This window comes from Peromyscus leucopus, chromosome 5 (genome assembly GCF_004664715.2).
Source record: "Peromyscus leucopus breed LL Stock chromosome 5, UCI_PerLeu_2.1, whole genome shotgun sequence".
Lineage (NCBI taxonomy): Eukaryota > Metazoa > Chordata > Mammalia > Rodentia > Cricetidae > Peromyscus > Peromyscus leucopus.
In genome coordinates this window covers 9,561,235-9,576,230 of record NC_051067.1, presented here as the reverse complement: position 1 = coordinate 9,576,230, position 14,996 = coordinate 9,561,235, and the positions used below count along the sequence as shown (strand labels likewise).

Genomic DNA, 14,996 nt, shown 5'->3' with positions numbered 1-14,996 from the left:
GGAAGGCAGGGGCAGGTAGATCTTCTCTTTGAGTCTACTGAGTGAGTTCCAGCCTAGCCAAGGCTGCATAGTAAGACCCTATCTCAAAAAACAAAACACACACAACTAAAAAAACCTTAGGATTTAGGAACTAGGGGTGAAAATCAGTGGTAGAGCACTTGCCTAGCATGAGCAAGACCCAGTAAGGGAAGGGGGAAAAGGAGTTATCATCATGAAACCAGTAGACTCAATTAGGAGCTCAATTAATTTCATGTTAAAGTGCAAAAGAGGCCATGCAAGACTAGTGTTTGTTCTGTGACACAGCAGATAGACAACCCTCCAACTGCAGGGTCAGGACAAAGTGTACACTGGACTAATCAGGAAAAAGAACCCGTGATTCAACTTAGAGAGCCAGGTTCCTGCCAAGTGTGGTCATGAGCTGTACCCAGCTCTCAGACAAGTCCAGGCCCACTCACAAGGCTAAAGCATGTCAAGAAGCCATGGCTGTCCAAATGAGATGGTGGGCACCTCTATCATGATTTGTAACTGCTCATGTTGATAGTTTTGGAAGCACAACAGCACTATTTACCTAAGAAAGCAAAGGTCAAATCCTCCTCTAGGATAAATGATTTAAAAAAAAAAAAAGTGAGGTCCCCACTCAGCACCACTGACATTTTCCACCAACCTGAAAGCAGTGCAAAATGGTTTCTCTCACACAAGGACAATCTGCACAATGTCACTCCAGCCTCCAGTTAACTACATCACTCCTATGTCAGAGCCCAGGGAAAGTTGCAGACCCTGGACAGAAAGCATTCTAGAAGCCAGTGGGTGTGAGCACATTCAGGTCACGGGGTTTGAGATTATGGGTTCGAGGTGGTGGTTTCTTCACTTCTACCACTGGGATATCCATCTTAGGCGGCTTGAAGGTTGCTGGATCATCACCTACTCGTGTGGCTTGAGCACGCATTAGCTCCATAGGGGAGGGTTTCGGGGCACCTTTGTAAGCCTGGATGGCAAAACCTGCCAAGGAAAAGCAAATGATTACAGCCCCCAGCCCACATAGCAGCCAGGGCCTCCCTACTCTTTCTGAAGGAGCTGCCTTACCAGAGTCAGACCTCTGCAGGGGCCTCGATCCAAAGAGGCTCCACTTTTCTGCTGAGTTCTTGTCATTCCCACTCCCAGGATCCATGGTGTGAGAATTTGGGCCAGGTAAGGCTGTGGAGGAACCAGAGGGGAACCAGCCTCTGGAACAGAGAAGTAAATAGATATTTCTGAATGGCCTCTTCCTGTGTCACAAGAAGTGTCTTCCACCAAAGCAACAAGAAACCACAGGCTGGAGGCCAGCACCATCTCAGCACTGGCTTTCCTGAAGGAAGGACCCACCTGGACTTCTGCTTGGGGGAGGAGTGGGGGGTGCTGCTTGGAGTGGACTGGGCTGATGCAGGATGCTTCTCTTCTTTTGTTGTCTCTCCACTCTGCAGCTTTAGTTTCTGTTCAGATGGCAAGAAGAGACTTCAGAGGACAGCAGACACAAAGCAGTGCAGTCTGGGCAGAAGCATTCGGACGCACATCCTAACTTCAGTGATTTTGTTTCTTCTACACTGGATGGACACCATGTTCCTATGGAGCTGTGCTCTAGAGCACCTCACACTCCTGCACTAGAACTTATGTGTCCAAAAAAGCCAAGTCGTTCAGGGGAAGAGGCACCAAGCTGCAAACCTCTTAGATCTGGCCTTCAATTCTGCTCCTGACTTTCAGTACAACACCTGCCCTGCTCAGACTTTCAAATTAAGACTCAGACTTGCTGTCCTCTTTAGCGAAATGTTTCCTCCAAGAAACCTACCTCATTCTCCCTCCTCTCCCATAACCAACCACCTCCACAGCATTGTTAAAATGCTATAGGTCTAAGACTATACTATAGAGCTATAGGTCTAAGCTGAAGCTCCAGAGTAGCAAGCAGGTCTGTTCTCCATGAGGGCTGTGCCTCTCTCTGCTGGACCCAAGCTGACTTTCAACACATCAATTTGTGTAAGCTGACAATCTGTTATACGATGAATGGCAAAAACTGAGCACAAGAAGCATCTCTCTTGTCTAAGCTCAAATGGACACCAGTTCAACACTGACTTCTCACAGCAGTGGCTTTTAAACTTAGCCTGCAGATTCATCTGGAATACTCCTTCCACATGCAGCCCATCCATGGTGTCCTGCATCTTCCCCGCCCCCACATACACACATGTACACCATCTCCTGGTGCTTTTTATGTTCTTACTATGCCCAAAGGAACTTGCCATGGCTACTTGGATTTTTTGTTCATTTGTTTTTGGTTTTTTTGAGACAGGATTTCTCTGTAGCCCTGGCTGTCCTCAAACTCAGAGATCCACCTGCCTCTGCCTCCTGAGTTCTGAGTTCTGGAATTAAAGGCATGTGCCACCACTGCCCAGCCTTTTCTTTCTTTTAAAAAAAAAAAAAAATACATGCCAGGCAGTGGTGGCGCACGCCTTTAATCCAAGCGCTCAGGAGGCAGAGCCAGGCGGATCTTTATAAGTTCCAGGCCAGCCTGGCCTACAGAGCGAGATCCAGGAAAGGGGCAAAGCTACACAGAGAAACCCTGTCTCGAAAAACCAAAAAAAGTGTGTGTATATACACACACACACACACTCACACATACACATATATACATACATGTATATATGTGTATGTGTGTGTGTGTGTGTGTGTGTGTATATAGGTTGTTTTGTTGTTTTAGGGTTTCTCTGTGTAACAGCCCAGGTTGTCCTGGAATTCTCTGTAGACCAGGCTGGCCTCGAACCCACAGAGATCCGCCTGTCTCTGCCTCCTGCGTGCTGGGATTAAAGGCGTGCACCACCACTGCCCTGCTTTATTTTTATTTTTTATGTGCATGAGTGTTTGCCTGCATGTGTGTATATATGTACTGTGGGGGGAGGGTGTGCACACAGGGTAGGAATGCATAAGATCATCTTCCCATCACTAATCAAAAGCCACTCACTGGAGTTGGGGATTTAGCTAAGTGGTAGAGTGCTTGCCTAGTAAGCACAAGGCCCTGGGTTCGGTCCTCAGCTCCAGAAAAAAAAAAAAAAAAAACAGCCACTCACCTTGTTGGTTTGGGCTTTTTTTTTTTTTTTTTTTTAAGAAAGGTCTCCATGTAAGCTCTGTCTGTCCTGGAACTCACTATGTAAACCAGGCTAGCCTTGATCTCACAGAAACCTGCCTGCCTTCCTCTGCCTCTGAGTGCTGGAAGTAAAGGCATGAATCACTATGTCTGTCACCACTTTAGTTTTTTTGTTTGTTTGTTTGTTCTGAGATCATATCACTGGAATCTGGAGCTGATTAGATTAGGCTGGCTAGCAGTCAACTCTAGGAATACGCCTATCTTTATTTACCTCCCTAGCACTGAGGCAGCCAGCATGGACCACTATATGTGGCTTTAAACATGGTTTCTAGGGACTGATACTCATGCTTCTGTAACAAGCACCTTACTGACTGATTTATCTCTCCAGTATCTCCTTTATTTACAAAACAGAATACAGTATCTACCACCAAGGATCAATGTTAAGATTATGTGAATTTGTAAGTCACAGAACACCATTCCATATGAAGTGGCCTCTCTAAAAGAACCATGTGAACCACAGTGAGAAGGCTCAGTGTGTAAAGACACTTGCTGCCAGGCTGACAACGATGTCTGATCCCTAGACCTACAGGGTGGAAGGAAAGAATCAACTTCTGCAAGTTTTTTCTGACCTCCACATGTTTCATGGCATGAACTAACCACACAGACACACAGACGCACGCATACACACACACACACACACACACACACACACACAATAAATGAATAAATAAATGTAAAAAAACATTTTTTAAGGAAGTCATTGAAACATTTCAACACAGCCAGGCATAGCGACATACCAGGAATCCCAGCACTTGAGAGGCTGAGACAGGAAAATCATAACTTTGAGGCCCGCCTTAACTACACAGAAAGATGCATCTCAAAAAAGGTAGAGGAAGGGGCTGGAGAGATGGCTCAGCAGTTAAGAGCACTGGCTGCTCTTCCCGAGGATCCAAGTTTGGTTCCCAGCACCCACATGGCAGCTCACAACTGTCTGTAACTCCAGTTCCAGATCTGATGCCCTTTTAGCCTCTGCAGATACCAGATTCAAAAGTGGTACACAGACACACGTGTAGACAAGTCACCCATACACAGAAAAATCCATAAAACAAAAAACAAGGGGGTGAGGGGCTGGAGATGTATCTCAGTGGTAGAACACTTCGCAGTGTGCATGAAGCTCTGGGTTCAAGATATGGTAGCACAAAGAAAAAAATTGTTTGTTTGGTTTGGTTTTTGTGGCTGTCTGAGACAAGGTTTCAGTTTCTCTGTGTAACAGCCTTGGCTGTCCCAGAACTTGCTTTGTAGACTGTGGGAGCCCACAAAGGTTTTCTAGTGAGATCTGAGCTTGCTTTACACAGCAGGACTATATCAGGGGATGGACTGACCATGTGCATGGTTACCAGGTGTTTGGGATGGTCTACACTTGGCTGTGCTGAGGGGAGGTCTTTTGCTTCACCCCTTGGCATTCCTTTAAAAGCCCCTTAGTAGAGACCCGTGGGCTTTGACCCAGGCCCTCCTGAGGCTATCTTGTGTTTCTGTCTGTCTCTCTCCTCTATATTTCTATCTACATCTCTTATCCCTCACTCCTCAAGAGTCCTTGGGATAAATAAATGTGGGAGCTGGCCCCCCACAGTAGACCAGGCTGGCCTCAAACTCAAAGATCCACCTGCCTCTACCTCCTGGGTTCTAGGATTAAAGGTGTGCACCACTATGCCTGGCCACAAAGAAAAATTTTAACCATCATTAAATAAACCTTCATCAAAATAATCTCTGCACCCCCCAAGACAGGGTTTTTCAATGTAGTCCTAGCTGGCCTGGAACTCAATATGCAGACCAAGCTGGCCTCAAACCCACAGACTGCCTGCCTCTGTCTCCCAAATCCTGGGATTAAAGATGTGTGCCACTACACCTAGCTCCTGAAATTAATTTTTAAAAAGTTAAGTATAAGCTGGGCATGATGGCACATACCTATAACCTCAATACTTGGGAGGCAGAGGCAAGAGGATCACAAGTTCAAGGCTAGCCTGAGTTTTGGAGTTTTTTGTTTGTGTGAAATAGGATCTCACTATGTAGCCCTGGCTAGCCTGGAAAGCCCCACACTCACACATAACACTGTGATTAAAAGAATATGCTACTATACTAACCTAGGCTTATAAGTAAACAGAATGATGTTATCCAGCTGAACTATTAACTCTTGGAACTGGGATTCTCCTCTCACTTGTCATAGCCAACCACTCTGGCATATAAAATAGTCCACAGTTCAGAGTTTTCATACATGTCACATATAAGCAAAACATGCCCTCAATTTACAGACAAGCAAGCAAAATATCTGCAGCTAAGACCTCCGGGCTTTAGGAGGACAGTCCTGATCCCTTTGCCATTATCTTCTTGTCACTTGTCTCAGCTGCCCAATAGCTAAGCTGTAAACTTCTACACTGTAGCCGTATGTCAAGCCATGAACAGTTGTGGTTGCTTACATGGAGTGCTTCTGCCACTCGGAGGTACTTGGTCTCCTCAGTGGTGAGGCCCTTATGAGGTGTGTAGCCAGCATCTCTCAGTCCTGCTTGTTGCTCAAAACGCTGGATGCTCTCCTGAGTCTGTTCTGAAAAGAAAGAACAGTCATGCTCAACTCCTAACCAGTCACAAACCAGCCGGGACCAAGTATCTGCTGTTCTTCCCAGAAGCAAGAGGCCACACTGACTAGTGGAGAATAAGGGTGCCCCAAACAGGCACTGACATGGTAATTCTGATCCTGACAAAAAGGTTCCCTCGGAAGCCAGCCTTCCCTCACAGCACACTAAAAGCAAGTTGCCCTAAAGGGATGCTAGATGTGTTACCTCCTCTCACTTAGACTCCGTAACACCTTCATATTCAGCAACAGCGAGCAGAGGCACCTGGCATCCAGAATTCCCAAATCACTAAGCTCCCTAAGAGACTTAGCACTTGCACAGAAGCTTTGCCAAAGGGCAGCAGGTCACGTTCCTGCCAGCTGGCACCAAGGTACCAGTCGGATTCATAGCACAACCTGCCTTGAACTAGCCCGGGCCTACAGACGCCATGTTTCTTATGTATGATCTGCCTGTTGCTGTTCCTGGCCTAGCCAGCAATGTTCTTTCAGCTTGGTTTATTATTTCACAAGTCACTTACTGTGAAATGAACAAGAGATGACCTTTTTTCTTAAGCTACAAACCTTGAACACTACACCCGAGCATGGCAGCTGGTTTAGGATCTATATCTGTGTACGACGTGCATGCCTGGTGCCCTCGGAAGCCACAACAGCTATGCTTCCTAATGCCAAAATAGTCAAGCTACAGAATACAACTAGCTGCTACTGCTTCAGACGGTGCAGTCACAGAGAAACAGTGGGTTTGGACTCTGAGGCAACTTTCCAGAAGTGACAAAAACAAACTGATGCCCTCCTGGAGAAGAAAGTAAAGAGCTTTGACATAAAAAGAGCCAACCAAGGAGAACCTCTGCGCACCTCAGCCCTGGGACAGGTATTATTGCTGACATGCAGAGCCAAGTACTGAATAATTAACTTCCCACAACAACTAGAATGGCCCTTGAGAAGGAAGACGCTTAGGTAACTTGTGATAGAAGTTTAAAACGAGGAGCTGGAGAGATGGTTCAGTGATTAAAAGCACTTCCAGAGGACGCAAATTCAGATTTCAGCACCCACATTGGATGGCTCACAACTGTCCATAACTCTAGCTCCAGGGGATCTGATACCTTCTGGCCTCCTCACCACCTCCAAACACTCTCAAGCACACATACTATACACATAAATTAAAAAAAAATTAAGAAAAATAAGTTAAAAAAAAAAAAAAAGCTCTCATCAAGCCTCATTAGGGCTATCAATAACACATTCTAAAAACTAAAGAAACTGAAGCATGGGGCTGGAGAGATGGCTCAGAGGTTAAGAGAACTGACTGTTCTTCCAGAGGTCCTGAGTTCAATTACCAGCACCCACATGGTGGCTCATAACCATCTGTAATGAGATCTGGTGCCCTCCTCTGACCTGCAGTCATACATGCTGTATACATAATAAATAAACCTTTAAAAAAAAAAAGAAAGAAACTGAAGCACCAAACCTGGTCTTCTTCCTGGTGGACCTACATGTACAAGGTCTTGGTCAACACTATCACAAATTTGTGAAAATATGTATAAATTATTTATTAATGCATATGTAAAATTTTTTAAAGTAGTTGGGTACAGTAGTGCATGACCAAGACCAGCCCTCACAACACTAAGGCAGGAGGACTGCTTTGAGTTTGAAGCCAATGAGTACATAATAAGATCCTGTCTCAAAACCAAACAAACATATGTAGCAGTGCAGAGGGCTGCCCTCCAGTGTGCCACCTTCTCTAGCAACACACCTAGGCCAGGAATAGCAGTGGATCCAAAGCTCCTGCTAATGAACTCTAACCTTAACATCAACCTGCCAGCTAGATCCCCGACTTCAGAAGAAAGTGAGGTGCTGAATCTAGTGTTAAGTGGCCACTGGTCACTACAGGAAAACCAGACTATATCAAGCAACCGCAGGGCTCTATCTAAGGCAATAGGTGCTTAACAGTCAGTACATCTTCCTCCTTGACGAAATTCAGAGCCAGATGGATGTGGGCCCCAGGAAAGCAGGTCTGAGCATCATCTGCAGCTGAGGCTCAAGCTCTCCCTCCCTCAATTTACTCTGCTGAGACTGAAGGGTGGGTGCTTGTAGCAGGAATCTTAAAGGTACTTATTAATAAAAATCAAACCTGAGGCCAGGTATTGGGGTGAATGCTGGAAGATCAGAGAAGCAGAACAAGTCACAGCTTCCTCACCTCGCCAATTCCTCAAGTGATCCTGTTTCCTCAGACTGGATGCCTCTCAGCTGAACTGCTGCTCAAAAGCCTGAATGCTTAACCAGCCAAATGCTTCTAGTTTCTGGTCTTCACGCCTTATATATCTTTCTGTTTTTGCCATCACTGCCTGGGATTAAAGGCTCACTTCCTGGGATTAAAGGCATGAGTCACCATGCCTGGCTGTTTCCAATGTGGCCTTGAACTCACAGAGATCCAGAGGGATTTCTGCCTCTGGAATGCTAGGATTAAAGGCATGTGCTACCACTGCCTAACCTCTATGTTTAATATTGTTGCTTATTCTTACCCAGATAAGTTTATTAGGGTGCACAGTACTGGGGAACACAATACCACCACAGGCGCTTACTTGTGATCAGGGAATTCATGATGACATGGGTAGCTTTAGCCTTCACCACAGGAGCCTTCTCTGAATTGTCAGTGGCTGTTGATGGAATCACAGCAAGGGAAGAGACACTGGCCACTCCTTCCTCTGTCTGTTCAAGAGAGGTAAGGAAGTAGGTGAGGGGGGGCAGGGGGGAGGGCCACCACACACCTACACTTACTTCTTTAGAGAAAGAGTTACGAGAATATGTAACCTCTAAGGGAAGACACAGTTGAAAGGGACAGTGGCAACCTCCACTGGCCCACAGTGTCAACAGGAAAGGACCCTATGAGAAGAGCCTAGAATCACACAAGGAAAGGCCGAACTTTCTAGTCTGTCTGCACCTAAGACTGCAGGTGCAGACTGGGCTTGATGGCACACACATGGAATCCCAGTGCTGGAGGCTGAAGCAGGATTGGTGTGGGTTCAAGTCTAGTCTGGGCTACACAGTGAGTTCAAGGCAAGGATGGAATATCTACCACAACCCTGTCTCCAAAACTGAGGAAAAATTAATGAGGGGTAGAGGAAAGAAAGGACACACAAGGGAACATAAACAAAATGGAGACACCTCTTACAAAGCACTAACCATATGCCAAGTACTGAGCCTTAGTCAGCCTGAGCAGAACATTCCCTCAGGCTTGGCCACATATCAGTGACCTGAGTACTGAACAAATACATTTCAGGCTGCTTGGCTGTCAGAGGTGAGACACAAGGACTCCATCTCCAGGACCAAAGAAACAGAGCACGGTGACGCCCATCTGTAGCCCCAGCACGGAGGTTAAAGACTGCCGTGAGGTCAAGGCCAACCTGGACTACATAATGAGATTCGATGTCAAAAGAAAAAAGAATTTGTTTCTAGCCCAGCATGTGTGAAACCCTGGGTTCTATCCCCAGCACCACAGAAAATAATAATAATAATAATAATAATAATAATAATAATAATAATAATATTTTTAAATAAAACTTGTGTTTCTAACTTGTGTGCCACACCGCCTGGCTTCCCAGTCTTTAGAACACTTTCTCTTCAACAGCTACCTGATTCAGACTACAGCTGACAACTGACTAAGGAGCTCTCCAGAGCAGTAGGGGATGGGTCTTGGAAAGAAGTCCCCTGTTCTGCAAGAATAACAAGGTAGCACTCATCAGAAAGGAGAGCACAGACAGCCCTTGGCTCAGCTCAGCCACACACCGACCAAGTCTTTAAGACTATTACTCCCTCACCACTTCTAAGAATTCCCTGCTCTCAGACAGAGGCACTGCACTTGGGGGTTAAACTGTCCAAGTGAAGCCACTTGGGATCCATTCCAGGTCTGCTTTGAGCAGACCCTCACTGGATGCTTCCTCTGAGGCCTCCAGCTGAAGCTGCAGGTAAAATGGCTTTCTCTGAGCTTCTAGGAGGCCTGGTTTACTCAGGCAGTAGGATGATCTCTCTTGTAGTCCAGGGATGGAATCAGAGGTGAGAGGCACAGGCTTCAGCAGCAGCAGCAGAGTGCACACAGTGGCCTGGGGCCGACCTGCCCTGAGTGCAGATGGAGCTGTGTAGAAGGAGCCTGAGGAGAGTGCTGTGCTCCCTGCTGCCAGCAAGGGAAAGGCACACAAGCACAAGCAAGAACACAGCAGCTGTTCAAGAGACCTGTGCTATGCCCATCACAAATCCAACCTGCTAAGGCTTTTTTGGACTCTATGACAAACCTTGGACTGCAACAGATTACAGGCTGAGCATCACTATCCAAAAACTAAACTCTCAAAGTGACCAAAATTCTGAGGCCGTTTGCACACTGCCGTGACACAAGAGGCAGTAAAACATCCCACAAACTTCATTTTGTACATAAAAACATGACTACATAAGAGTAATCAGGCTATGAGTAGGAGGTATGTATACAACATCAATTAATTTCATATTTAGACTTGGGTCCTGTTCCCTCAACTAGCTCATTATGTCTATGCAAATAGCCTAATAATTCTATGGCTAGATAATAGACGGTACAAAGAGGAAAGCAGGATTCATCAGAATTCAGGCATTGAGAGGTTCTGGAGTTTGGCTTTTTAGTTGGGGAAGTAGAGTCCAGAAGACTCTCAAGCAAGTGACATTACTGTTCAAGTTTTGAATTTTTTAAAAACCACAAAAAATATACAAAGAGAACAATTGCTGCCCAATTTTGTAGGAACAGAGAATCACTGAAGGCTTCTGAAACAGGAGGAGAACAAAGAGGGTAAGTTTGCCAGAAGCCGTCAGCAGGGTAAGATACCTTGTCAAGATGCTGATACTTGCGCTCTGGAATCACTGGCTTCCAGGGGATGCTGCCCATGTCCGATGGAGGAGGAGTCATGGGCGCAGGGTCCTCTAGGGCATCATCATAGCTGAATGCCCGGCGGCACATCCCGATGGGCAGGGACATCTTGCCTAGAGGCCCACTGGGCGCAAGAGCTAAGAACAGAGACACCTGTCAATATGGGATACCAACTGCACATACTAGTGGCTTTAAGTTAATCTGTGGACAAGAAAGTTGTGAAACTTAAGGACAGTTTGTCTGCAACAACTAATCCATTGCAAGGAGGGGAATACAGGCAGGCCAACTGCCTTCCTCCTCCACTCCACCCGCAACGCTCTTCGCCCCTCCTTTCTCGGGCAGGGTCTTGCCATGGAGTCCTGACTGGCTGGGACTCGCTGTGTAGTTTGCACAGCTGGCCTCAAATTCTGTCAGTCCTCCTACCTCAGCTCTTTCCAAGTGCAGGACACAGGCACACACCACCACACCAGGCTCTACTCCACTTTTATAGACTAAAGAACCTTAAGCTCAACTTAAATTTACCTGTGCAAAGCCTCAACTTCAAAGCACAATTTCCAGTCAAAATGCAAACCTGTCTCATTTCTAAGCCTGGATACTAAACTCTCAGTCACACAGGACTAAGGAGACTATAAAGAGACTAAAGGTATCTTCTCTCATTTTTCCTCACTCCACAGCCTGTCACTGTCTCATCTGATGAGGCAACTAAACCCTAGTGGTGAACGGATTTGCCTCAGTTCATAGAGAAAACGGCTGGCTGAGGTCTGACCACACCTATGACAAGCCCTCCTCAGGCCTTTCGTGTCTCCTTCACAAAGAGAACTACAAGCTGCAGTGCTCTGGGTCTGGCACCACCTCTAGTTCCTAGTGTTCTGATGACTTAAACATTTCCATCAAAGACAATACGGACAGGCACTCTCTTTAACACTACCAGCTTGATCCTGCCATTCCTGTCCCCAGGACTGACTGCCAGAATGTCCAGCTGTGACGCACACATCATGCTTCAAGGGCACTCTCAGCTGTGCCAAAGCAGAGAGCAAGGTTCATTTTGTTTGGTTTACTGATCCAGAACCTTCCACAAAGTGATAGTTTCCTGTTATATCATCATATCCTTCAAGATACCAACCTGCCTGGCAGCCACTTAAACAGCAAAGGGACCCAGAGCTACCATGTGACTATTACTAATATTAAGAACTACTAACAAACCCAAGAGGTTACTGGTTGCCAAAGGCCAGGAAGAGAGGGCAATGAGGTATAACTCTTAATGGGAACAAAGTCTTTCTGAGAGAATGAAAATGCTCTGTAAGTAGATTAATCTGATGGATGCACAAACCTTAAGAACACACCAACCATTAAATTACCTACTTTAGGTGGGTGAATTTACAGTATGTGCATTGTATCTCAACTAAAACAGACACACAAATAAAATTACCAGGCACTAACAGCCCTCCTTGTAGCTTAATCCTCATCAAACACGTTTTCTCCCTATTCCCAGACTGGGAAACTGGTACAGAACATAAGCAGTATCATACAGGTGGCAAGTGTGCAGGAGACACCGGAGCCAGGGCCCCCAGGCTCCCATGCTCCGAAGCACTGGCCTAACGAGTGCACCACCACAGCTCCGCATGGTTGCAGCGAGTGTACAGCAATGTGGTATGAATGGAAGACACGAGTAATGGGAGAGACAAAGATGTTAGGACACACAGAGTGGGGAGCTTCCATTAACCCACCTAACTGGGGAGCAATTTCAAAACCATGTTTAAGACTTCTCCCAATGGCTTCATAAAAACAAAGACATAAAGCCAGCTAACCTCTACTAGGAAAAATGTTCCTACAAAGAGATCAAAAACTTTTTGAGCCAGAAGTGGTGCACATGCATTTAATCCCAGCACTCAGAAGGCAGAGGCAGTAGCATCTCTGTGAGTTCCAGGACAGCCAGGCCTAAATAGAGAGTTCCAAAACAGCAAGAACTACAAACTACACAGAGAAAAAAACAAAAACAAACAAACAAACAAAAAAAACAAATTGTTTAATCTTCACACTAGATGGGCAAGCAAGACCATCTACACTCCTGAGAATCAGGGACTTGGCAATTCAGATTGATTTAAAAATCACCTTCCTTTCTGGTAACAGTTCAAGGAGAAATCAATGACTTCAGCAACCCAGACAGCACTGTGCAACACAAACCAAGTACATACTAAATGTTGATGCAAACATTTTTACAACTATGGTAGATGTAACAAGTGATAGTACCTTTTGCCCAGCCCTGCATCCTAGCTAGAGTAATTTAATCATGCTGATATACCCTACAAACACACTGTTAATTCTTCTCCTTTGGCATAAATAATGTATCTGTCATACACTTAAGGGCAGTGGCTCTAAATCTAGATCTGGGCATGGCTGGGAGGGTAATGAGATAATACTAAAATGGTAACAACCTATTTCCCTAGCGGCAAAAAGGAACCATTAATATGTGATTTGGAGAAAATAAGTTTAGATCAGTAAGTGCAAAACAGATTTAACCAAAAAGAACTAAGTTTACCAGGCACTTCTGGTTGTCTTGAAGCCATTGAAAGACTAGGATCCAGGTGCTTTCTCTATACAGAATTCGGAGCTGAGTCCCTGCCACCTAATAAAAATAACAAAGGGCATTTTCTTATGCTGAACAGCAGAGGATCACTCCAGTGCTGTTCTGTTGACAGACACACAGCGATTTATGGCTTGTTAACAAGGTTGAAACATAGATATACTATAACCAATGTGTGACAAACACACCCCAAAAGGGTAAAGTTCAAGGTTCACCGTATCCATTGGCTCATCTTAACACCTGAGAGGGTAAAGACAAGACACAGTGAAGACACCTTACCACAGTGAAATGACGCGGGACTATGCTGACAGACAGATGGTAATGAGGAGCATTGCCCAGCTGCTGCAAATTAGCAAAGCTTCCGAGGAAGAGTCCATCCAGAGGTTCTAATAACAATAAACAACCGGGGTTGGTACAGCGCTCCCAGGTCCACCAAATGATGCCCTGTACATGCCCAACTATCGGCCTCCCGAGCTATGTTAGCATTTCCGCTAGACAGAAATGGGCTATGAAAGAGAGAAGAACAACTCACTATTACTAACGCCGGCTAACAGTAATCGCACCTTACAGAAAACTCGTCTTTAAAAACCCTTGCGACGCACTGCACAGCAGGCATTACTGACCCGAATTTTTGTTCAAGTTCACAGGGGCCACTCACCGCAGCCCAGAGGGCATCCGCAAGACAAACACAAGCCTTTCCCCCTCCCTCAGCGACCCCAAGCCCACGTCTCTCCTTCAGGGAGTACAAAACAAAGCCTCTGGGATGTATACGCCTGGCCAGACCCTTCCACGGTTCCACCCCTCGAGGCCAAGCCCGTGGGAGCGCGGCGCGCGTACTCGGAGGCTCCCACCCGGCCAGAGGCCGCGGCGCCCGGAGGCTGACTGTCCCCAGCGGCGCCAGGCCGTGATCTGTCACCTGTTCGCCCGCCGCCTGCGGCCCGAACTCCGGCACTAAAGAGGTTCCGAGGCTCCAGATGGCCCAAGAGGCTGCGGAGCTGAGCAGCGAAGAGCCATCGTGAAAGCTCCCCGATCGAGGACTGCCTCCGGCCGGCAGCCGAACCACTGCCCAGAGCAAGACCGCAGCACGTCACGCGAGACTTGACTCGCAGATTCGCAGGGCATGCCGGGAGTTGTAGTCCACGATCTGGGCTCATCACCATCACCACCTTCATCTGCCCCTCTAGATTGGACTCTAAAGGGAAATTCCACGGGGTTCCCGGAGGGAGGGTCACCTGTTACCATCACTTTCTCTGCTCCTGTAATCCCAGCACTTGGAGGCTGAGACGGGAGCGTGGTGGGAGGTGGGATGAGAGGAGAGGGGGAAAAGAATGAAGATAGATGGAGATGGTTCAGCAGTTAAAGAGTTAAATCCTGCACTTTTGGCGGGCCTGTGTTCGTTTCTAGCACCCACTTTCGGTATCTCACTACCTCCTGTAACTACAGATCTGCCGCCCTCTTCTGGCTTCCGAGGACACTACATTCACACGCACATTTCCACACAACCTAATGCATATAAAAATAAAATCAATCTTTTAAAAAAGGAGATGGAGACGACACAGTAAATATACCATAAAATCAAAGCCAAAAGCTCACGAACTTCCCTGGGCTTGTGGCCCTGTCACCATTTCCCGTCCTCTCTCTGTCTTGTCCAGGTCTGTCCATAAACCGTACACACACCCCACCCATCCCACACACAGTGGATCTTAAAATGTTAATCACTTCAGTTAATAAGCTGTGGAGTGGCCAAACTCTTCCAGAAGCCTCTGAAGCAGGGAGGCTCCACACTAGTACTGGA

General features: G+C 46.5%; 1 protein-coding gene across 4 annotated transcripts; it reads right to left on the bottom strand.

The window, feature by feature from the left end:
- Window positions 1–462: 462 nt before the first annotated feature.
- Kiaa1191 (KIAA1191 ortholog) lies at window positions 463–14,306 on the bottom strand. Of its 4 annotated transcripts, XM_028863773.2 has the most exons (9): window positions 14,118–14,306; window positions 13,481–13,587; window positions 13,157–13,243; window positions 10,576–10,754; window positions 8,312–8,438; window positions 5,584–5,708; window positions 1,363–1,469; window positions 1,084–1,223; window positions 463–999 (listed from the first exon to the last, which is right to left on the bottom strand). In XM_028863773.2, the coding sequence occupies exons 3-9, from the start codon at window positions 13,182–13,184 to the stop codon at window positions 794–796; spliced, it is 912 nt and encodes a 303-aa protein (XP_028719606.1). In that variant the 5' UTR covers window positions 13,185–13,243; window positions 13,481–13,587; window positions 14,118–14,306; the 3' UTR covers window positions 463–793. The 4 variants fall into 4 exon arrangements, with proteins under 4 accessions (XP_028719606.1, XP_028719607.1, XP_028719608.1 ...); XM_028863774.2 differs by lacking the exon at window positions 13,157–13,243; XM_028863775.2 differs by lacking the exons at window positions 13,157–13,243; window positions 13,481–13,587 and having other exon boundaries at window positions 14,118–14,301.
- Window positions 14,307–14,996: the final 690 nt, after the last annotated feature.

Coding starts and splice junctions, on each gene's coding strand:
- Kiaa1191 (XM_028863773.2), bottom strand. CDS start 13,184: ATGGCTTCAAGACAACCAGAAGTGCCTG. Junction 1,470..5,583: donor GAGTGGCAGAAGCACTCCAT/GTAAGCAACCAC, acceptor CCATCTGAACAG/AAACTAAAGCTGCAGAGTGG. Junction 1,224..1,362: donor TCCCCCAAGCAGAAGTCCAG/GTGGGTCCTTCC, acceptor TCTCTGTTCCAG/AGGCTGGTTCCCCTCTGGTT.